The following is a 24072-nucleotide window of genomic DNA, read 5'->3' as shown; positions in this document are numbered from 1 at the left end:
ACGGAATTTTATTTTATTATAGAGATACGGGGGGGTTTTGAAAATAATAATTTTTTGGAATTGACAAGCTGAATGTACATGTCTTCTATGTTTCATACTTAACCACCCTGTTTCTTTAAGTTTGTAACTAATTGCTTGATATCTACGGATACCATGTATCAAACGCAGACAAGAATTTTGCATTTTTTGTATCCGATAACTGTCACGTTCTGTGATACAGGAATTATAAATGGAATCACAGTAATTAAAGTGTGATAACACCAAAGTATCACAGAGCAATTTTTTTAATTTTTTAGTAAATATGTGACGAGATTGGAATAAAAACTTCAGGTTCAAATAACTTTTCTGCAAACACTTGGCCACATGACCACCAAATCTCAGGTTTTGATCTATATGTAAACCTAAGTTTTTCACAGTTTCCTTAAACTCTATTGAACAATTATCGATGGTGATCATGTGAGCAAAGTCTCTCAGAAAGATTTCTCTCCGTGCCGCTGAACCAAACACTATGCCTACCGACTTGTTGTTATTAAGTCGAAGACAATGGCTAGTCGAAAACTGATAAACTCTTTCTAAATCATAGTTGATTGCTGCCACTGCCTGTTCAGACTCATCAGGCTTAAAAGATAAATATATTTGAGTATCATCAGCAAAATAGTGTTGGTTACAAGAGAGAAAGTTTGCAGGAAAGTTTGAAGTGTAAATACTAAACAATTTGGGACCCAAAATAGAGCCCTGTGGTACCCCTTTATTTGTATTAAGATAGTTTGATGTCCTACCGTTGTAATGAACAGCTTGACTTCTATTACTGAGATAACTAGATATCATATCCGATGCCCGCTGAGACATACCAATATACTTAAACATTGAAGTTAATAGCGAATGATCAAGCGTATCAAATGCTTTCGAGTAATCCAGAAGTATCAGCACTGTGATTAAACCATTATCGCAGGCATCAAATATGTCATCAGTTATCTTTAACAAGGCACTAGTACAGCTGTGATCCCTTCTGAAACCAGACTGATTTTCTGGTAGAACTTTATGTTGACTCAAGTGAACCTGTAGTTGCTGATTTAGAATTTTCTCTAGTATCTTTGAGAAAGTGGGCAGTATACTAATTGGTCGGATTTCGTTATATCCTGTCGGATTAGTTGTTTTCGGTACCGGTATAATTTTTGCAACTTTCCACATTGACGGGAACTCGGCTCTTAGAATGCAAGCATTAATAATGTGTGTCAAATAAGGCAATAAAAAGGGAAGGCACATATTAATTGTTAGTATATTTATTTTATCATATCCGGTAGCAGCACTCTTTATACTTTTAATGACATTTAAAACGTCACTTTCTTCAACACATGAAAAATTTGCTTCCACGTCCACACGACAATTATGACTATAAAAGTTTTTAAGTGTTAAATTAGGATTCATATTGGGAACACAATTTATAAAGTAGTCATTCATTGCCGAAATATCACTTAAATTTTCTGACAGTTGCGTATTGTTTTGAGTTTCCCTAATAAGACCTATAACTTTTAAGGATTTCCAAAGATCCTTCCCGTTTTTATTATCCAATTTTTTTGAATAGAAAGCCTTTTTTTCTCTTCTGACAGCTAAAGTAAACATATTTCTAATTGATTTGTATTCCTCCCAAGTTTGGATGTTTTTGTATTTCTTGTATAAACTCAATACTTTGTCCCTTTCTTTTTTCATAATACGTAAAGTGTCAGTCATCCATGGTGCATAATTTTTCGAAATTTTATAGGTTACATAGGGAGCATGACGATCCAGTAAGCATATTATATTATTGGTAAGAAACTCGACTTTATCATCAAGACCCTCAATATCAAAAATATTTCGCCACGGTAGAGATTGTAATTCCTCATAGAATACGGTCTGATTTATCGCCTTAAAGTTTCTTACAGTCTTATAAACAATTTCTTTCTTTTTAATCTCTATATTTATATTAGATATCAACAACTCGTGGTCACCAAAATCAACACATTCCACGACAACATCAAGAATTGTTCTTCGTTTTGTAGTTAAAATATAATCAATTAGGGTTGCCGTACTAGATGTAATTCTAGTCGGCTGATCTATGACTTGATGTAACCCCATTGTTTCAAAAAAATCACAGACAACTCTAGTATCAGGGCAATCAGTATTTAACAAATTAACATTGAAGTCACCAGTACAATAAAATGTTTCAATCAACGGCAAAACATCAGATAGAATATTCTCAAACTCGTCAAAAAAATGTCGGACATTAAATTTAGGTGGTTTGTATACAACACAGAATCCATACGATTTATTACTTACGAACAATTCCAAGCAAAGGTGTTCAATACTGTTATTATTTGTTTGTAGAACTTTATATTTAATTTGAGATCTAACATAGAATGCCACACCTCCCCCATTTCCATTTCTATCCCTTCTTATCACATTATACCCATCTATACCTATATCCTTGTCGGTAATGAAATTTGTAAGCCAAGTTTCACTAACTGCTAGTACATCAAATTTTTTTAAGAGAACACAGTTTTTGAATTCAATAAAATGTGCAGTCAGTGATCTTACATTAATATGACCAAAAGTAATCATAATATAAAAAGAAGAATTTATTTATATCTAATTTAATATGAGAATAATAATTATATCGCACTAATAGGTAGAGGCATAATATTTAAATTTGTAGAACTGTACATTTATTTTTACAATAATAAATAAACAGAAACAAGTAATTAATGGGAAAACAAACAAAAAAAAAAACAATATAAGTTGCTAAATATTGTTTCTTGGACAATAAGGCTTCGCCATCATAAATTATAAATTTTTTTACAATATTCAGTATCGGCCAATAAATAAACAGAACAGGAAGAACTTTATTATAGGTAGGCGTGGATTTTTATTAAAGCACTACCCTCGATATCTTCAGTGGAGTCGGCCTCAACAGAAAACAGTGGAGGCATGTTGTCGAGTCGGCTAAAACCCACGAAGGGTTGTAACGCAACGGAGTATTAATTAAGTACTACCCTGGAGAACCGCACAGATGTTGGGAATTTATGTATACAGGTAGGTAGTTGGGCTATTTACTTATAGCCATTACAGCACTAAAAATAGATAAAGAATAATAAAGATACATATTTTTATTTTACGATTTCATTTTTCCTTGTTATAGATGTTCAGTTTAATAGGAATTTTATGGGACATCTAGTGTACCTCGTTATAAGCGAAACCTCGTAATAACCGTGTTCGTTATTGAGAGAGCCTACTGTATTATAAAATAAGAAAATGCTTAGCGCAAACGCAGTACTGCATTCTTCCTAAGGAGGAAGAAGTTAATTTTTATGTAGTATACTTAGAAAAAACGCAGTAACAGGAGTTTTTAGAGTAAATAAAATATATTTTGCCAATCTTATGTATAAATATGAATTCTATGATATTTATTATGTATATAAAGCAGAAAACAAAAAAAAATTCTAAATAGTTTTCAACGGCTAGACATTTAAACAAAAACCGATTTTACTCAAATGCGATCTCTCTGCAGATACGGCGTTTTTCCTAAGGACGGCAGAAATATGTGGTGGTTTCGATAAACATTCAAAATATCTCGATAAACACTGGCTTGTCGAAAAAGTCTTAAGAGGCAAAAATGTTTTAAAAACAGTGTGTTTAACTAATGGTGCCACACTAATAATTAAATTGGAACGTACACAAAAGTTTGGGGGGGGGGGGTTTAAGGAAACAAAACCCCCATAAAATTTTTATGGAGTACACAAATTTTACTTTAATTTTTATTTAAGATGCTGCTGCCATAAGAATGCCACATGTCCATTTTCAATAAAAAATCTCTAATAGTTTTCGATTGAAAAAAATCGATTTTCATTTTGTAACTTCAAAGGGCTGTAACTTTTTTTGTGTGCACTATTGTATGCGTTTTTTTGTCATTTTTCGGATTTTAAACCGCTTATAACTTAAAAACTATTAACTTTTGAGAAAAATGGCAAGAAACTTATTTTATTTAGAATATCACAAAGAATCTAGAAAAAATATTTTTCTGAAAAAAATAGGAGATTTTTGAAATGGAGCGCGCCGCACCGGCAAAAAAATCGGATAAACACGCATATTTTAATAATTAAAAAACAACGGTATAAATTAAAGTTAGACGCGATCACTCTTCAGAATCTTGAAGCTAAATGTTCAGTCTTCAATTTAAGTATCTGAGAACCTCAAAGGTACTAATGTAAATATGAGTTTTTAAGCCTCGAAAATGCGTATTTTCGCATTTTTCAGGTTTTAAATCGCCTATAACTCCAAAACTACCAATTTCTGAGAAAAATTACAAGATACCTTTCTGGTTTAGATTGACCCAAAAAATCTAAAAATATATGTTCCAGAGCAAAAAAACATGATATTTTGTATTTGTTTAAAAAAAATTGTTTAAACAATTTCTGCCCAAAAATTCCGCCCGGCACCCTTCTGATTTGTTTAAAGGGGACATTTTTGAATAGGAATCCACAAAGAAACCGAATCAGAAATTTTTTTCAGACGGGAGCGGTCTCACCACATAGACTTCACCACTAGACCACTCATCAATATGTTTTTTCCGTAGTATAGTTTTGTTTTATGTTAGGATATATTAAAGTAGTTTTAGTAGTTTCCGACGTTTCCGTTTATGTATAGAATTATATTTGCTTCTATTAACAAAATAAACAAAGTTCCAATTATCTTTTATGAATTTGTGGGCTACAAAAACTGGAAATACCGGCCACCTTTCTATATCGGCCAATAGTTCCTTTATTTTTAGTGGCCGTTACTGACAGGTTTTATTATATTAATCAATGATCAATGTTTAAAATTCTTATTTTTTATTTAAGTTGGAGTTGTACCTACGTTATTTGATGTTTTCATGACTCATAAATAAATATGTTTAGAGAGGCAGAGATAATTATTAGGTACCTTCTTACCTTTTTTTCTGGTTCTATATTCAAATGTACTCGAAATAAGTACCCGAGAAATTTGGGTAATTGTACTTTGAGTATTATACTCTGAGTACTTTTTTTGAGCAATGTACTCGGTACTCTGTACTCGTTCCTCAAATATGAAAAGTACCCGGTACTCTGTACCCGAGTACAATTTATCAGTACCCGGCCCAGCTCTGGTGTTGTGAGAGGTGTGGGATAGACTGATAAATTTCATGTGAAAGTAGAATTGCACCAAGGTTCGGCGCTTAGTCCTTATCTATTCTCATTGGTTTCGGATCAGATATCAGATAAATTACAGGGTATTATTCCCTGGTGCTTAATGTATGCTGATAATGTCGTGTTGGTGGGAAATAGTGAAGGCACCTGAGAGTTAGAATAGAAATATTCTTTATTGTCATCGAAAATTGTACAATTTTATCGACAAAGCTTACAAAAAGTTAAGAAAACAAAACAATAACAATTCAATTTATTACGCTTTGAGATGTTTGTTTAAAGATGAAGTTACCACAAATAAAATGATATCTTCGGATGATGAAATGATTGGAAAAGGTTTAATATGTAGTCAAGACCGACCCTGATGTACGGAACTGAATGTTGGGTAATTAAAAAGAAAGAGGAACAACGAATGCATGTGGCGGAAATGAGAATGCTTAGATGGATGAGTGACAAAAAAGGATAAAATTAAAAATCAGTATTTAGGGGAAGTCTAGGGGTGGCACCAAATGATGCAAAAATGAGGGAGCATATTATGCTAAGAAGAATATACAAAAAGTAACATTGGTATAAAATAATAATAACTAAGAACAATTAATTATATACTTAAGTAACACATACCCTTGTAAGATCTTCTACAGTTAAAATACCCTGTTCCAATAGTTCCTTTTTTAATCGTCTGTCTAAACAGGTACCATATTTTTGAGCACTTACTGTAGTTTTTATTTTTGACACATCTGAAAATAATGAAGCCATTTTAAAATATACAGTGCGATCAATATTATTTACGGTATATAATAACGGTCTGCGCTCACTGATCCGGATCAGCACGCAACGGAAAGTAACACGACGTATATTTGCTACTTGTTATGTAAAGAAATAGTATACAGGGTTGCGAAAAAGTCTGGCAACACGGTAATTTCTCGGAAACCGCTAAAACGATTTTTATAGAAAGATGAAGTAGTTTTCAATCCTGATAGCAACATTATTAATATTTGAAAAACTCTCGGTGTTGATCAATTGGAGTATGGAGTAGAAGGCCTACGTTCTCTCCGATGAGACTCCAACAAGAGTCGAAAATCGTCGATTCAGAGGGCTGGACTGCGCTCCGTATTCTAATTGAAAAATAAGATTGTTTTGCCTTCGCATTATAACTGAATAAAAATGAATTTTTATTTTACGATTTTTATGGATTTTGGTGGGTGAGGGTCTGTTAATGCGGCCGATATTATAATGGTAATTACATTGTTGTCAAATCGTCCGTTTTCTGGAAATCTAATGAACTTTCTTATTTCAAATGGAACACCCTGTATATTTTTTGCGTTTTGGAATTTCTAAGGGATACTTATTATTTTTCATATGATATTCCCTATACCTAAATGCCATAATTACGGAGTTATTACTACATTTATTAAAAAAAAAATTAAATAATTTATAAAAATCAATTTTTTTCGGCCTGGGTAGACATTATTTTAGGTTCCTTGGATCATTGTGAACAAAAAAGGTCTTTTGTAATTTTACTCTAAAGTTACTAGTTTCCGAGTTATAAACAATTTAAAACTTAAAAAATATAAAAATGACGATTTTCTAGGTTCAAAAACACAAGTAAAAAATATTATTTTTGAAACTATGAAGTGCCTAAATCCAAGTTCAAGTTTCAATTTGGTCTTGTTTCATTTTAAAATATTATTTTTTAGTTGTTAATGCAGCCCCCGATCGCCCGTTCTCTCATATGCGCTTCATTAATAATTAAAAAAACAATATTTTAGAATAAAAGGTACCAAAAATTCTTATAGGTATCTGACAGAAAAAGTTTTGATCTTGAATTTAAGTACTTTGTAATTTCAAAAGTTATTTTTTTTACTTGTGTTTTTGAACCTTGAAAATCGTCATTTTTCGTTTTTTCAGTTTTAAATTGTCTATAACTCGAAAACGATTAAGTTTAGAGAAAAATTACAAACGACCTTTTTTGTTCCCAATGATCCAGAGAACCCAAAATAATATCTACCCGGGACGAAAAAATTGATTTTTATAAATTGCTTAAATTTTTTTTTAATAAATGTAGCAATAACTCCAAAATTATGGCATTTAGGTATAGAGAATATCACATGAAAAATAATCAGTACCCGTTAAGGATTCCAAAACTTAAAAAATATACAGGGTGTTCCGTTTGAAATAAGTTTATTAGATTTCCAGAAAAACGGAAGATTTGACAACAATGTAATTACCACTATAATATCGGGGCCATTAAAAGACCCTTACCCACCAAAATCTATAAAAATCGTTCTAGCGGTTTCCGAGAAAATAACGTGTTGCCAGACTTTGTCGCAACCCTGTATGTGCTTTTTGTACTTGATCTCTCACGTCACTCTTCACCTCTCCACAGATGAACGATGTAATTCTAAGGTGTGGCTAAAATATTCTTCCATATTTAAATTTTACCGTCTACTCTAATTATAATTTTCCCCCATTCATCTTTTTCAGATGCAAATCCACTAATGGATGTTATCAATCACATTTACCATTAACTACTCTCTGTTTCTTGCAATATGTATCAGATATTCTTCTTCTTTAAGTGCCATCTCCGCGACGAAGGTTAGCAATCATCATGGCTATTTTGACCTTGGAGACAGCTGCTCTGAATAGTTGCCTTGAGCTGAAACCAAACCATTCTCTCAGGTTCTTCAACCAGAAAACGCGTCTTCTTACTACCCTCTATTTTTCCTTGAATTATGAGTCTCTCATCACACGTCCGAGATATTGCAATTGTCTTTCTTTTGTGTTTTCAATTTCCCTCTCTCTGCCTATTCTCCTTATCACTTATATATTGGTGACTCTATCTACCCATGAAATTCTTAACACTTTTCTAAATGTCCACATTTCAAACGCGTTAAGTCGATTTTAAACGCACGTCGATTTAATGTCCATGATTCTGCTCTATTTTTTTCTTCTGCGCCAAAGTTTTTGACCGAAGAGGGCCGATAGGACAACGAGCAAGAGGAAGACCGAGACTTAGGTACCAAGACAACATAGAAACTGATTTAAAATCTATTGGAATTAGAGCATGCAGAAGAGTTGCCAGAGACAGGGGCGAATGGAGGATTGTTCTGAAGAAGGCTTTGGCTCATAAAGAGTTGTAACGCCACTGATGATGATGATGATTCTGCTCCATAATAAAGCACACTGTGTACATAACATTTAATTCAGTCTTATTCTGAGGACTAATGTCAAATCTTTGCTGCATAAAATCTTTTTCATTTTCAAGAAATTGGCACATGCTTTTTTAATTCTCACTCTAATTTCTGCATTATAATCGATATTTTCTGTGATTACCGTTCCCAAGTAAGTATATTTTTTACTCTCTCAATCTGCTGGCCGCCTACCGTTAATATTTCGTTTATATTGTTGTTCTTGCTAATTTTCATAAATTTTGTTTTTTTGATGTAAGAGAGAGTCTGCATTCTCCACTATATCTTATATAATATTTTGTAGTACTCTTTCTAAGTCTTATCAGAGATTGCATGTCGTTAATCCCTGTCCATTACTTTTTCTCTTTTCTCATTTCTCTCTTGCCTTCAACTTTACCTTCATGTGACTTAGATATGCCGTTTTCATTTTCTTGATGTTTTCGAAAAGTTGGCGTTTTTGGTTGATTCTTTTAAGAGGATGGGTACGTACTCTACGTATTTTCGGCTGCAATGGTATTCAAATGGGGATTCATTTTTTTCGAATCCTGAGAAAACTAATAAGTATTTTTGAAAAATTTAAACGTAGAATGAAAGATTACGTTATTAGCGAGGGCCGAAATTCCCTGAGAACTTCTATAATGTTTATTTTAATAAGTTACAGGGGTGAAAAACTAAGGAAAAATTTAGTGTGATTTTCAATTTCAAATATCTGATTCAAAATAAACTTTTTATTTATTCTAAGGGACTTTCGGCCCTTGGTAATAATTTAGTCTTTCATTCTGCGTTTAAATTTTTCAAATACAGGGTGGGGCATTAGTGTGACAAAGTCCAATTACTCGTTTGTCGTAAGAGATTCGAAAAAAAGTTATGTAGGTAAAAGTTGGGGCATACATAGTACCATAATTTAAAAATATTTTCAAATATACAGGGGCGTCCGTGTTGACAGGGTGACACAAACTTATGTTTTTTTAAATGGAACACCCTGTATATTTTTACATTTTTTTATTCTCCTCAATGTTTCCTTTCTTTAAATGTATGATTTTGTAATATTATACGAGGTAGTTTAAAAGTTAATTACGTTTTTTTGTTAACTTCGTAGCAACATATACACCCTGTAGAATTGTAGTGATTTGACATCAAATTTTCTATTTATATTCAAACTATTTTTAATATAGTCTACTACTGTTAATCATTAACAGTATAGCGAAATGTTTAATTTTAGTATACAGGGTGGGTCGAAACTCGGAATGAGTATTTTCTGAGTTTTCTTAAATAGAACACCCTGTATTTTAGTATTGTAATGAAATGATATTTTATGGTACTTTTTTTATTTCTTAAGCATTCCCTATACCTAAGTGCTTTAATTTGTAAGTTATTTGTGATTATTTAAGCCAAACATTAATTGCAACAAAAATTACGTGAAATTTTATTAGGAGGCCGTGAAAATATCCAATCAAAAATAATTTATCGAAAAAAAATACATAATAATCTAGTTTGATCCTTAATTTATTACTGTTGGATGAGATATTCAAATACATTCGTAGTTAAGGTTGTTGGTGCTTAAAATATTAATCAAACATACAAAATTCTCCCTAGTTGGCTATGACACAAAATTTGCTTAAACATTTGACATTATACTTAGTTCCAGTTGATTTGTTACCATTACTAATATTAATTTTTCTAATGAGGAACTGATTAAAATGGCTTTGTGCTAGGAGACTATAACAAAAATTAGCTACTTACAATAAAAATTTATCATCAGCAATTCCCTTATAGACGACAACCAAAAACAGAATCTTTTGAAAGTATACTAAAACGGTTTCAACAGACTAGATACTTAGATTGTAAGAACGGTTGTACGTACTAATATGCAGATCCTCAGTGACACTAAGGATTACATTTAATTCCTGTTTTCTTCACTTACAATAGTTTTTGTTCGATCAGATTTATCATAATCTAATGTCCAGTCCGTTGAAACCGTCCTAGTATATTTTTAAACGTTTCTTTTCTTAGTTGTCGCCTATCAGGGAATTTCTGATGAAAAATTCTTATTGCTAGTAGCACATTTTTGGTATACTCCACCAGCACAAAAATCTTATTAATCAGTTCCTCGTAAAAAAATTCATATTAGTAATGGTAACAAAGCAACTGGAACTATAAAAATAGTATAATATCAAATTTTTATGGAAATTTAGTGTCATAGGCGACTAGGTAGAATATTGTATGTTCTTATTAATATTTTGCGCACCAAAAAACTTAACTACGAATTTATTTGGATATCTCATCCAATATTAATAAAATAAGGATCAGTCCAGATTATGATGTATTTTTTTTTCGAAAAATTATTTTTGATTGAATATTTTCACGGTCACCTAATAAAATTTCAAGTAATTTTTCTTGCAATTAATGTTTGGCTTAAGAATCACGAATAACTTACAAATTAAAGCCCTTAGGTATAGGGAATGCTTAAGAAATAAAAAAGTCCCATAAAATATCATTTCATTACAATACTAAAATACAGGGTGTTCCATTTAAGAAAACTAAGAAAATACTCATTCCGAGTTTCGACCAACCCTGTATACTAAAATTTAACATTTCGCTACACTGTTAATATTTAATAATAGTAAACTATATTAAAAATCGTTTGAACGTAAAATAAAAATTTGATGTCAAATCACTACAATTCTACCGGGTGTAAATGTTGCTACGAAATTAACAAAAAAACGTAATTATCTTTTAAACTACCTCGTATAATATTACAAAACCATATATTTTAAGAATGAAAACATTGAGGAGAATCTAAAAATGTAAAAATATACAGGGTGTTCCATTTAAAAAAACATAAGTTTGTGTCACCCTGTCAATACGCGCGCCCCTGTATATTTGAAAATATTTTTAAATTATGGTCCTATTAGTGCCCCAACTTTTACCTAAATAACTTTTTTTCGTATCTCTTACGACAAACGAGTAATTGGACTTTGTCATACTAATGCCCCACCCTGTATATATATTGGTTTTTTCAGGATTCGAAAAAAATGAACACAATGTCCGTGGTAATATTTTTCAAATCTATCTTTGTCTTACAACGCACTCAACCGAATAGAATATTGTCAGTCAGACACTGACAATCAGTGACAATTTTAAATATTTGACTTGGTATCGGGAATATTTTTAAGTTGTTGATTAAATACTATTGATATATAGTGTATTTGATAAATAATTGATTTAAGACGTGAACTTAATAAAAAGTTATATAGTGTAGAGTACGTTCTTTAAAGGTAAAATATTGCAAAACCTCTAAATTTTAAAGATCCGCTTGGATTGACATGACATTTGGCATACACATAGCTAACAAGTCAAAGAAAATAAGTGATATTGTGCCGATGTGTGCTTTTGCCCTAGGGGTGAGTTTCACCCGCTTTTAAAGGTGAAAAACATATGTTCGAAATAAGTCCAGAAATGGATAAAATGACTAATTCTAAGCAACTTGTGTCCTATAAACTTTTTCACTAAGTTAATACTTTTCGAGTTATTTGCGAGTGAATATGCTAATTTTTCTACAAAATAACCACGTTTTCAGACGGTTCTTCGCAAATAACTCAAAAAGTACGTTTTTGGCCGAAAAAAAATCTGATCAAAAATATAGCACGTAAAAAAGTAAAAAACATGGTATATATGTTAGGTCACTATACCTAGTAGAAGCAGAGTTATAGCTAATGAAAAATAGGTTCATATTCGTCAAATTCCAAATCGAATATTTTAACGTGTCATAACCAAAAAAAACGAAGCACTTTTTTTGGGGAAAACTCATTTTAACTTTTTTAAAGTGTTTAAAAAAAACTTATTTTTGTTTTTTAAAAAAAATTTTTAGCATCAAAAGTAAAGAAATTACGCTCAAAATAAAGTTGGTCCCTTTTTTTGGTAAGAAATCGGGAAAACCACCCCCTAATTAGCATTTCAAATGAACTTAATTTTTACCACTTCACAAGTTTTTTACTCACGTATGTATTGGTCATATGATCTAGAAATTTCATCGGTTCAAAGTCCTTAATTTTGAAAGAGCTGTAGTTAAAAGGGCTTGAACGAGTCACTTATCACGAGTGTATGCAAATTTAGAAACGCCGAATCTTAAATAATTTTTGTCTGACAGAAAAACAAAAAAATACAAAATATTCAGAAAACTAAAACCGACTTTTTTTATTGTTTAAGATTTTTGGTAACTCTAAGAATTTTTAAGCATTTTGAATTTTTATTTTGAAAAAAGCATTTTTTTCAAAATTAATTTTTTTTAAAAAATTTACTTTAAAACCAAATTTTTTACAAAATTAAGCACTTTGAATCGATAAAACTTACATATCATATAAACACAACATAAGTAAAGTAACTTGTGAAGCGGTAACGATTAATTTCATTTAAGTTGCTAATTGGAGGGTGATCTTCCTGAATTTTTTTTTGTCAAAACAAAAGGGACCAACTTTTTTTTGAGCGTAACTTGCTTACATTTGATGCTAGAAATTTTATTATAAAAACAGAAATAAAGCTTTTTTTAAACACTTTAAAAAAGTTGTACTGTGTTTTCCCCAAGAATGCTTTATTATTTGGATATTTCCCATTGAATTATTCTATTTGGAATTTTTCGAATATGAACCTATTTTTCATTAGCTATAACTCTGCTTTTGCTAGGTATAGAGACCTAATATATACACCGTTTTTTTCACTTTTTTATAGGCTATAGTTTTACTAAGAATATTTTTTTCGACAAAATGCTTACGTTTTGAGTTATTTGCGAAAAACCGTCTAAAAACGTAGTTATTTTGTTGAAAAATGAACATATTCACTTGCAAATAACTCGAAAACTATTGATTTGGTTAAAAAACGCTATAGAACAAAAGTTGCTTAAAATTAGTCAGTTTATTCATTTCGGGACTTATCTTGAACATATATTTTTTCACCCCCGAGATGGGATGAAATTCACCCCCAGGGCAAAAGCACACATCGGCACCATATCACTTTTTTCTTTGACATGTTAGCTATGCGTATGCCAAATTTCATGTCAATCCAAGCGGTTCTTTAAAATTTACAGCAAAAACCGTGAAAGAATGTACTAGTATTATTTGTGGAAGATCCAAGCAGAGAATACATCAGGATAATATATTCTGTGATCCAAGTATTTTGTTGCTAAAGATGTTCAAAATTGTAAGCGTTCCATAGTAATATATTATTAAAAAATCACTTTAACACTTTTCCTCTTTTCTCGATTGAGTATTAGTTTTTGTTGTACAAATAAATTATTACAATCACTGAATACATAGTTAGTGAAAAAATTATCACATTTATTAACTGAATTAATAATTTGCAATTACATATACAAATAACAGTTATCCAAGAACATTCAAAAGACATCTCTTTAAGTTAATCAAGACATTTTCAAGTAGAATGACATTCTAGTAATGTTAACATATCCATACCAGTGTGAATTTTACTACACGTAATTTGCCGTGTAAAGACAGAAAAAGTAGGGATAGCCGTAAAATATTTGTGAATTATGTACCCATGGCCTTAAGGACATCTAACTTTGTGACTTTCACCGTCCATGGTATCTTCAGATATGGCGATAAAGCCAGTGGCGTAACAAACTCCGTCGGCCCCCCCCCCCCGCAGAGTTTGAAATGGGGCCCCTTTTAACCCGGGAGCAGTCGCGCCGTTAGAAAAAATCCAATTTTTTTATCATTTTCCGTGATAACTTAATGAAACATTTTGCAACAAAACTTTTCACTTGTAAGTGCCTCGAAGAAGATTGTAGTAAAGCGTAGGATTTTTTTAAAAAAATTTTTAATTTAATTTTCATTTTTTTTTGTGGAATTTATGGCTTTGGTGGGAACTAAAAAGCATTTTTTTAAATTAGTCTATCTACCCAAATAAAAATAAACCGTTACCTGGAACTACAACGAGCGTAATTAATCTGCTTGACGTCTAACTCTATTTCTGGGTTTTCATTTTCATTTTGTGTAGGATTAGTAAATATTGTTTCCTGACCAAGACCAACTACATCTATTGATGTTTCACCAACTTCACTAGGCTGCTGTTTTAATTCACCAGTGGTCACAAACAACGATGAAATTTTTGGTAATTTTTGTTTTTGCTCGGATTTTTGAGCACGTAACTTTCGTTTTTCTGCACCACTTTTATATTCCCTCTTAGAACTCATTCTGTCTCCTGCAGATATATTACAATGACAGCGTTATTAAAAGTAGTGGAGTCAACGGAGTTTTTGCCCACCGAAAATATCAATCCGAATCGAGTCTACATTCATTTCATTACTTTTTAACTAATTAATCAAATTAAACTTTACAAATTGGCAATGAAAGAAGAACGTTAACGATGTCTTATAATTATATCACAAAGAAAAAAAAAATATGTGCATAAAAACTTACACAAATTATTTTTTAAATATCGTACTAAACCATGTTTTAATGTTGTTCTGAAGCTATTTTCTTGTGGCATTTTTACAATTTTAACTATTTAGAATGGGAAATAAGCCACAATATTATTAAAAAATGATTTTTATTAACGTTTCGACGCCCAAATCGGGTGCCGTTGTCAAAATACAAAATACTATTAATATAAACAAAAATGTTGTTGCTTAGTAAAAAAATTCTTCTAATAATTTATTTAATTTGACTCATTTATATCGGCAATTCAGATACATATGATACATTTTAAAGTAGAAGACTTTAAAATGATATTGCTAATATTTATGAGTTGCGTTCCTGGGACGACTTTACTGAAAGATAGTTCATTCGATTACATGAAATCAACCCCAACTCAAGAATATCCGTCACAAAAAAATCATAGCATGTGATCTGTCTTTAAAAAGTTAATAAAAATCATTTTTTAATAATATTGTGGCTTATTTCCCATTCTAAATAGTTAAAACCATGTTTTATTAAAAAAATATCAAAACTTTTATTCAAATAATACAACGTCTCAAAAAATGTAATTTTTGAAAACTTCGTAGTTTTACAGAATAACTACCACTTTTAACTGGATATTACTTAAATGTAAACGCCTATATTACAATTGTATTGGTGTTTTTTTAAAGCCTAAGGTGTAATCTTTAAAATGTAATTATTTTACTTTGAAAATGAAAGTAGAATGAAACAACTTCTTTTGTTGTTTCTGTACAACTTACCTACAATACATTTAATAACCAGCTTTAAAAATAGTAAATGTTAAAACAATTCTTTCTTGATTTCTTATACAGTGTGTTTGCGTAGCTTGGAACCTATGGGGAACTTTTTTATTATCTATATTACGAAAAAAAGTTATTCTTTATAAAATGCTGTGCATGGCATAAAACCTAAGTTGCGATTGCAATAATCAGATATTAAATTTTATTGATTTTATACGAGGTATATCAAAAAATATTAATTTCGCTCAATATTACCTATATTACCTTTATATTTTACAATATTGAAAAATTTTATTATAAAAAGTTGTTCGCAATTAAAAACTATGTTTAAATATGCAATTATTATCATTCCAGTTGAAATATTGTGAACTATAAAGGTACTTAACTCTTAGAGAGAAATTCATATTTTTCGACATACCTCGTATAAAGCTGGTAAATTGTGACATATTACGATTGAATCTTCGTTTTGAGATAATGCAGGGCTTTTTATAAAGAATCTGATAAGAATTTTATAAAGAATTTATTTATTTATTTATATATATATATATATATATATATATATATATATATATATACATTCATTTATAGTACAATCCTGAGCCTTCGATAGTAAAACTTAAACACAAACCTGAACCACGTTAACCATCCTGAACCTGTATATTGGTTCAGGATTGTTTTCCTTTTATAACTGACATATATTTTTAAACCTACAATATAAATAATTTTTTTAAACTAGTGGTGTCATCAGCGGACAAAACTGATTAACTTTCAATTCAATATGTCATTTGGAATCCGAGAGAAACCTGTTTGTAGTATGGTTCAGCATTGTATCTTTTAGTTCAGACATTTGCCACTTTGGCGCTGGAAACAATTTCTCGAATATACATGATCTTTATGTATATATCACAATTAATACCATCCTGATCCATACCATGTGGCAACATTGCTTTGTCGTTATTTTGTGTAAAGAATCGGCGAATTCTATTTTTAGCCAGACAGATTTGTTAATAGCTATATATTATATACTTTAGTTTTGCAACTTTGCAAGATTCATTTGTTTTGGTTCAGGAACGTCGCTGTGTGCGCTCGATGCAAAAGTGAATATGAATAATAAAGGACGTTGTAAATTGATGGTTGATACGTATTTGTAAGTTAGGTAAAGTTAAGTTATGCAGAAGGGATTAAAATAAATTCTCACTTTGAGAAAAAGGGTTTAAGGATTAAATGTATATTAAATTTCTCAGTGTCGGCGCTACGGTATAAGGTGCCCGCCTGCAAAACTAACACTGGCGCTCCACACACACATACACACAGATACTCGTACCGTACAACCACAGCCTCAGGGACATTATGTGTGTTCTAATGGAACAGTGAAGTGAGACCCATATGTCTGAAGATCAAACCGGTCAGAATGCGTAACCTGGAGTGGTACCTATCTGACCGTCCATAACCTAGAGTGGCATCTATCTGACCCCCAAGCTATACCACCACCCCTCCCCATCGCAGTACATAACGAACGAGGAGGCTTTGTACTGAACGTTACCTTGGATGTCCTGGGTAATGGGACATCCTGTGTATTACTTTATGTGGTTATACCACCTGATTTTAGGGGTAGCTAGAAGAGCTTTTCTCCCCATTAATGGCTTGATTTTGGACTTATCTTCTAAAAATGTGTGTTCCGGGCAACGAGGCACCGACTAAAGTTGGTGTCCCGCTATCCGCAAATATCCACGGAAAATAAAGTTCGGTTACAGTTTTATTGGGCCCATCATCTGACAAAACAACTTCACTTTAACTTTTTTAAGAAATTGGCTAAGAGAACTAAGATTTTTTTGTCATTTCTTCTTTTTCGGCTTTTCTTTTTCGATTTGTACCCCAGATATTTTTTGAATTCACTGTTATTTTTAACTAAATAAAAATAATAACTTTAAAACCTCAAGATTATGCTTAGATCACAATGTGAACCCGTAGTTTAATAATAGCACTGAGTACTTAACAAATTAATATAATTTTATATTAATTGAATACCTACAACACTAGATTCTTTAACTGCAGAGTACAACTGATAAACTATTCTGTATTATAATCACATGAAATAATACCAAATCTAAAGAGCTCTAAACTAGATTTTTTGTAAAATGTTTATTTTAAACATTGTTTTTATATGGGATTATTACTAAACTTGGTATCTATTAATAGGTACATAATACTTATTAAATTAGACAGGCAGCAAAAAACAGTATTGCAATCTTGTTTATTTTACTAGAAATCATTCATTTCCTCTCATAACTGCTGATACAAAACTAACAACCTGCAAGGAATTTGAAGAAAATAAACAAAGCATTCTCATTAGAGCAAAGTTGTTTGGTTGAAATATGATATCTTTGACCAATACTACCTAATAGTAAGAATTATATGCGGCATTGCATATTTTTGTATGTTTTACATGTGTGATATGCAAAAATAAACAAACACAGATTAGGGTAATATGACGAATTTAAACCACATCTAAAAAATGAATTTTTCTATTTAAGTATTTTGCATAACACAATAAACACAAGCAGAAAAAAGCTCATTCTGGCGCCCCCCCCCCCCCAAACAGGGGCGCCCGCCTGCAGTGCATCCGTTGCAGGCCCGTTATCGCCGGCCCTGAAATTTCTAGACAAAACATAACAGAAAATTTAAATCTTATTTAACAAAACAAAAAGAACTTTGACATTTATTAATGTCAAAGGAACAAAATTGGGAACAAAAAAATTAAAGAAAATTGCTCCATGGGAAGCCGAGAAAATACAATTTTTTTTAACGTATACCGATTTTGAACGTTGACATTCCATTTTCTCCAACCTGATGTTTTATTGAAATTTTGGTATTTTTGGTATTTTTCACTCGTAATACCGATAGTTTTTATTATTATAATATATGTTATGAGTCTTTTGACGATATGAAAATTTGTGCGGAGAAAGAGAACCGAAATAGAAAGGTTCGAAAATTACCATCCTATTATGTATATCTTCGCCGTACTCAACTTTGACCGGTTGTATCTCAGGAACCAATCATCGCAATTAAACAGTTTTTCTTTTAAAAGAAGCGCCCTGCCGCTTTATTTCCAAGACCGTTTTCATAATTTAATTTAATTTAATATTTTCCGAGATATTATATTTGTTTATAAGGCAAACAATGGTTTATAATTTTAAAATATTCCTAAGGCCGCTCAAATAGTCCAATTTCAATTCTGTAAAGTACATTAGATAGGTATAGTGCCATTTTATACAAAAATCATAGTTATTCTTATGCATCATAATTATTGTGGTTATTATGGCGACCCTAAATTTTTAATTAACAATTTAATTGTTGCTAAACTGTAAAAGCTCTTTTGGTAGATAGATCTATTTATTGATAAATTATTACTAACCTAAAATTTTAGTTGAAATTAAAAATTTTGTTGAAAAAAACCCGCATTTTCCGAAAAAAAATTTCGTCGAAGTAAATCGAGAAAAATCTGTCTCTATGCAGAATTTCATTACGGTGAATTTTTATTTGGGTGTTTTTGGTGTAAAGTTAAAATCTTTGGAGTTGTAGTGCAAAGATTGAAAAAACACGATTTTCGGGCGCCATTTTGTTTATAGAAAAGTAGCACACGGTCTGTGGACTTTGCGTACCTATATTATTAATATATAGGATCATAAGATTCGATTCCAGCAATAAAATTGCTAATAAATAACTTTTCCCAAAAATTGCTTATTCTTCGATAATCTGCCCAGACTATTCTTGCAGTTCTCAAATTTAAATATTCTACTAAGAAAGAGCCATCCACATATATGTGAAGAATTGGTTGACAGCAAGCAGCGTGAGAACGATTCGTTAATACTTGAAGAAGTGGTTGATAGAACGGATCACGGGAATAACGTTTCTTCAATATCATTTGAAAAACCGGTTGAAAGAGAGAAGCGCGAGAAGGACGAATCTCTAATAATACAGAAACTCTTAAATTTTGATAGTAAACAAAAAAGTGAACATCAAGTGGAGAAGGAAAGTGAAAAGGGGCAACAGACAAGCAGCAGTTCTGTAGCTAAAAGGATATCATCTCTTGTTTTAGAAGAGAAGGTAATACCTCAATTAAATTACGATCATCATCATCATTCAACCCGGATCTATCCACTGCTGGATATAGGTCTCCCTCAGTATTTTCCATGCATTTCTGTTTTGTGCTGTTTGCATCCAATTTTTGTCGATCCGTTTTATTTCTTCAGACCATCTGGTTGGCGGACGACCTCTACTTCGATATGCTTCTTGTATTGGTCTCCAGTGTATTATTTGCTGTCTCCATCTGTTATCCGACATTCTAGCTATGTGTCCAGACCAGTTCCACTTTAGTATGGCATCCGTCACTCCTCTTCTCCGTTTTATCTCCCTGTTCGTAATTCGATTCCTACGAGAAATGCCTAACATTGAGGCTCCATTCCATGGCTTTAAATTACGATATAAGCAGTATAATATGGCGTCCAAAACAATTTGGTACTTTACGTTTTCCTAAACTCCAATAATTGTCAACTAACAATCTGTGAGAAAGCCTATAACGTAAGGAAAGAAGCAGAATTGATTTTAATCCATTAGACATGACATACCCTGGTAAGTTTGTTTTGTCGTTTACGGCTCGTAAGACGGTTTTTTGTGTCCAACAAAACAAACCAAACCCAGCTGCATGTATAAAAAGCCTATCTGACAAGTCGTAAATGACGAAATAACTTGGTCACAAGATTTTGTGTCTAATAAGTTAAAATCAATTATGATTATTTTTTTAATGTTACTTTACTTAAATCTTTCCTATTTCTTTTAACGTGTTCGATTCATTGTACATTTTTTTAGCCACTTGTTGAAAAAACGTTGAGGAAAAATTACAAAGATCCAAGGGATTTTTGCTTCTATTGCGAAAAGGATGTACAATCTAATTTTGCTAGACATATTTCTAAATGGCACTCAGAAGAAATTGAGGTAGTTAAAATATTATGTCATAAAGTTAATTTGAAAGAGAGACGATTGGCTTTATCAAACTAAGGAAGGGAAATTTTATCAGAAATCGGGCAGACGCCGCGTTAAGACCTGTTAAAGGAAAAACCTTACGGATAAGTCGTCAAGTGCAGATAAATATCTACCGTGCAAGTATTGTTTGGGATACTATAATAAAAAATGTTTACTTAGGCATACCAAAATTTGTCCGTCTAATAATTATGATAAGGATAATAATAGAAGACAAACGTCCCAAAGCGACGGACAAACTACTTTGTTTCTACACCATTTTCTTAAACATGACGATTTATTAAAATCAAAAAAAATTTCAGGATGCACGCAGATGACATAAATATTATTGCCAAAAAAAATCCCTTAATTTGTCAGTATACATATTTGTACATAAAAGGCCGTCAAAGTAAAGGCAATATGGATTTGGTAAGAAAGAATAAGCGAAGACTTGAAAAACTCTTACACTTTGCATTGCAAAGTTTGCAAGACTACAAAATCCAGAGATTAAGAAACTTATAGGTATTCTTCGCCTAAAGCATTTTCAACTAATAATTTCTGGAGTTAATAAACTGGCAAAATATAATCCAGAAACAGAAAATTATGAGTCACCAACGTTGGCCATAAATTTTGGGACACTTATAAAAAAATCTTGCGACTTAGCAGATATTAATCTTGTTCAGATTGAGGACACAAGCGATGAGAGAAAAGACCTTAAAATATTAAAAAATCTTATAGAATCCCAATGGTGCAATGAAATTTCTGCACAAGCATGTACCAGTTTCAATCAGAATAAATGGAACAAGGAAGAACTTCTGCCGCTTACTAACGACCTCAAGAAACTTAACATTTTTTTGCAAACAACTGCAGAAGAATTATTTGACAAATTGAAATAAGATGAGTATGATTTTAAGACTTATAATTCATTAAAACACACACTGTATGCGCAAGTCATTCTTCTTAACAGACGAAGACCAGCAGAGATGGCTCAGCTAAAGATCCAAACGTTTAAATGTATTAATTTGGGGGGTGAAAATGCTCCGAATTCGAAAAATGTTTAACTCAAGCTGAAAAATGTTTATTAAAAACTTACAGTCGTTTAGTTATAAGAGGTAAGCGTGGAAGAGAAGTAACCATGTTGTTATCACTATCAATGAAAATGCATTTCGATTATATTTTACACTGTAGAAATAACTTTGTAATTGAAAGTGACTTTGTATTTCACACCACTGGAAGAGGATTTGTTGATGGAACTAAAATTATTCATAAATATGCCAAGAAATGTCAGTTGGAGAGACCTGCGAGTATAACAGCAACAAAACTTCGAAAGCATTTGGCCACCATTACTCAACTTCTCCAATTTTACAATAATCATAAGGAGCAATTAAGCAAATTCATGGGACACACATTACAAACGCATTGCAATTATTATCGTTTGTCTGAAAAAGTATATATCAAACTGCTAAAATTTCTAAACTTTTACTTTTAATGATGGAAGGAGCTGAAAAATACAAAGGTAAAACTTTAGACGAAATTGACATTAACTTACCTCCTCTCTCTGACGCGCAAGGTGAAGAAATGGAAAATATATATTGGATGATAATCTAAACGCCGATTACCAGATTCCATCTACTTCAGCTAACTTAAATAATAATAAAGAACCACCAAAAAAAAGGGCCACTTAAAAAAGAAAATCTTTATTGATAGGAGACAACCATGGACAAAGCAACAAAAAAGCATTATCGCAGAATATTTTTCCGACCATATTAAAAACAGAAAGCCTCCCGTTGAGGTAGAAGTGCATCAACTTATTAGAGTGTCGAGGTATTTAAAGAAAGAAAATGCACAAGTATCAAAGCTATCGTTTATAATATATGTATAAAGGAAAACATTAAATATTAAACACTATTTTTCAAATATTTTTTATTTGATGTTTATTTTTTTTTTCACTATTTTGAAAGACATTATTGTTTTATTTTTGATCTGTATCACATTATTCTTACGCTTGCAGGCAATTGAAATTGCCATTACTTAAGCTATAATCAATAATAAAATCAAGTAATGTACAAATGTACCTACTTTTGATAATAAATTATTGTACCGAATACTTTCCTGATTTATTCCTTTTTTGTTAATCTGCATAAATTGCTGTCAACATAGGTACGTCATATTTTTGACATTCATTTCATTATAAGAACTGGAACCTGGAACGTATAGTTTATAGTAATATGATGCTGCCATCGCTGTTAATTCGGTGGGACATAATATCGTTTTGCAATATTATGATGGGTTCGCCTTCTTTATGATATTCATTATGTGGGACGGATCTTTTGCAGTAATGTGATACCTTCGCCGACAAGTTTGTTACTGTTTAAAACCCTTTTTTAACTAATGAGTTTTATATTAGGTATTATTTTTAAATACTATGTAACGTTACTGTGCAATCCACTATGTATTTAATTTTTTTGCATTTTTAAACATTTGTTGTTGTTGAGATACAATCAAAACTTACGCCAACGAGTTTATCATTGTGTTTGATAAAAGAGGTTGCTTTAATTTCTTATATATAATATTTTATTACAATCAGTTTAATAGTTTGTTTTTTTGAGATATTTATAATTTGCAATTTTTTAAAGCCTGTATGTTTATTATTTTGAAAAATAAACTAACTAAATAAATTACTGCTGTCATTACTCCACAGGCGAGTGTTCTTTTAATCTGAGATCCCAATCCCAGGGACCACCATTATAAGAGACTAAGTTTTATTCAATTTATTCTTCTCCGGAAAATAAATAAACAGAGGGGTTTGTCTATTTGTTCACTTAATGAACAATACAAATAATTTACTAGATAAATTGTAACTATCCAAAAAGGTGTAAACTTATGCATATGTAAAAGATAATTCTTGCATTTCTTTTGTTAATTTTTATTTTGACTACTTACTGAAGCCATACGAAAAATTCCCTAAGAATCCCATTTCACTAAAAACTGGCAACATCTATTAGGCTCAGGTTTGTATATATACACATATGTTTGGGTTCAGAATTGACTGAAATAACAAGGGGATCAGGATTATGTCAATAATATGTAAAATCCCTATTTATATATCTTTAAAAATATTAAACATTTCTTTTGTATATATACATTTTTGAACTCCCCGCTAGAATTAATGAATATAAGCGTACCGTGGGCAACTCTAAATACTCTAGATATAGGAGGTTCAGGATTGTACGGTTTTCCAGATGGTTCAGGTATGATATAAAGATGTATATATATATATATATATATATATATATATATATATATATATATATATATATATATATATATATATATATATATTTACGAGCAAAGCTCATTGCAATAAAACATTACAGAAGATATGAAGAACTAACAAAATATTACAAATATACGTAAAATACAATAAGATACAATAAACACTACGACAATAAAGCAAGTCAAAAAGTAAAAATAACAG

General features: G+C 31.3%; 1 protein-coding gene across 1 annotated transcript in view; it reads right to left on the bottom strand.

The window, feature by feature from the left end:
* The window catches only part of LOC126892318 (transcriptional adapter 3-B), a 123809-nt gene that overhangs the window by 16623 nt on the left and 83114 nt on the right, over positions 1-24072 (bottom strand). The window contains exon 6 of the mRNA XM_050661816.1: positions 5817-5932. Within this exon, the coding sequence (XP_050517773.1) occupies positions 5817-5932 (116 nt within the window). The remainder of the gene's footprint in view (positions 1-5816; positions 5933-24072) is intronic.

Source organism: Diabrotica virgifera, chromosome 9 (genome assembly GCF_917563875.1).
Source record: "Diabrotica virgifera virgifera chromosome 9, PGI_DIABVI_V3a".
Classification (NCBI taxonomy): domain Eukaryota; kingdom Metazoa; phylum Arthropoda; class Insecta; order Coleoptera; family Chrysomelidae; genus Diabrotica; species Diabrotica virgifera.
Note: the sequence above shows the minus strand (reverse complement) of the source record. Positions and strands in the feature narration are given on the sequence as shown.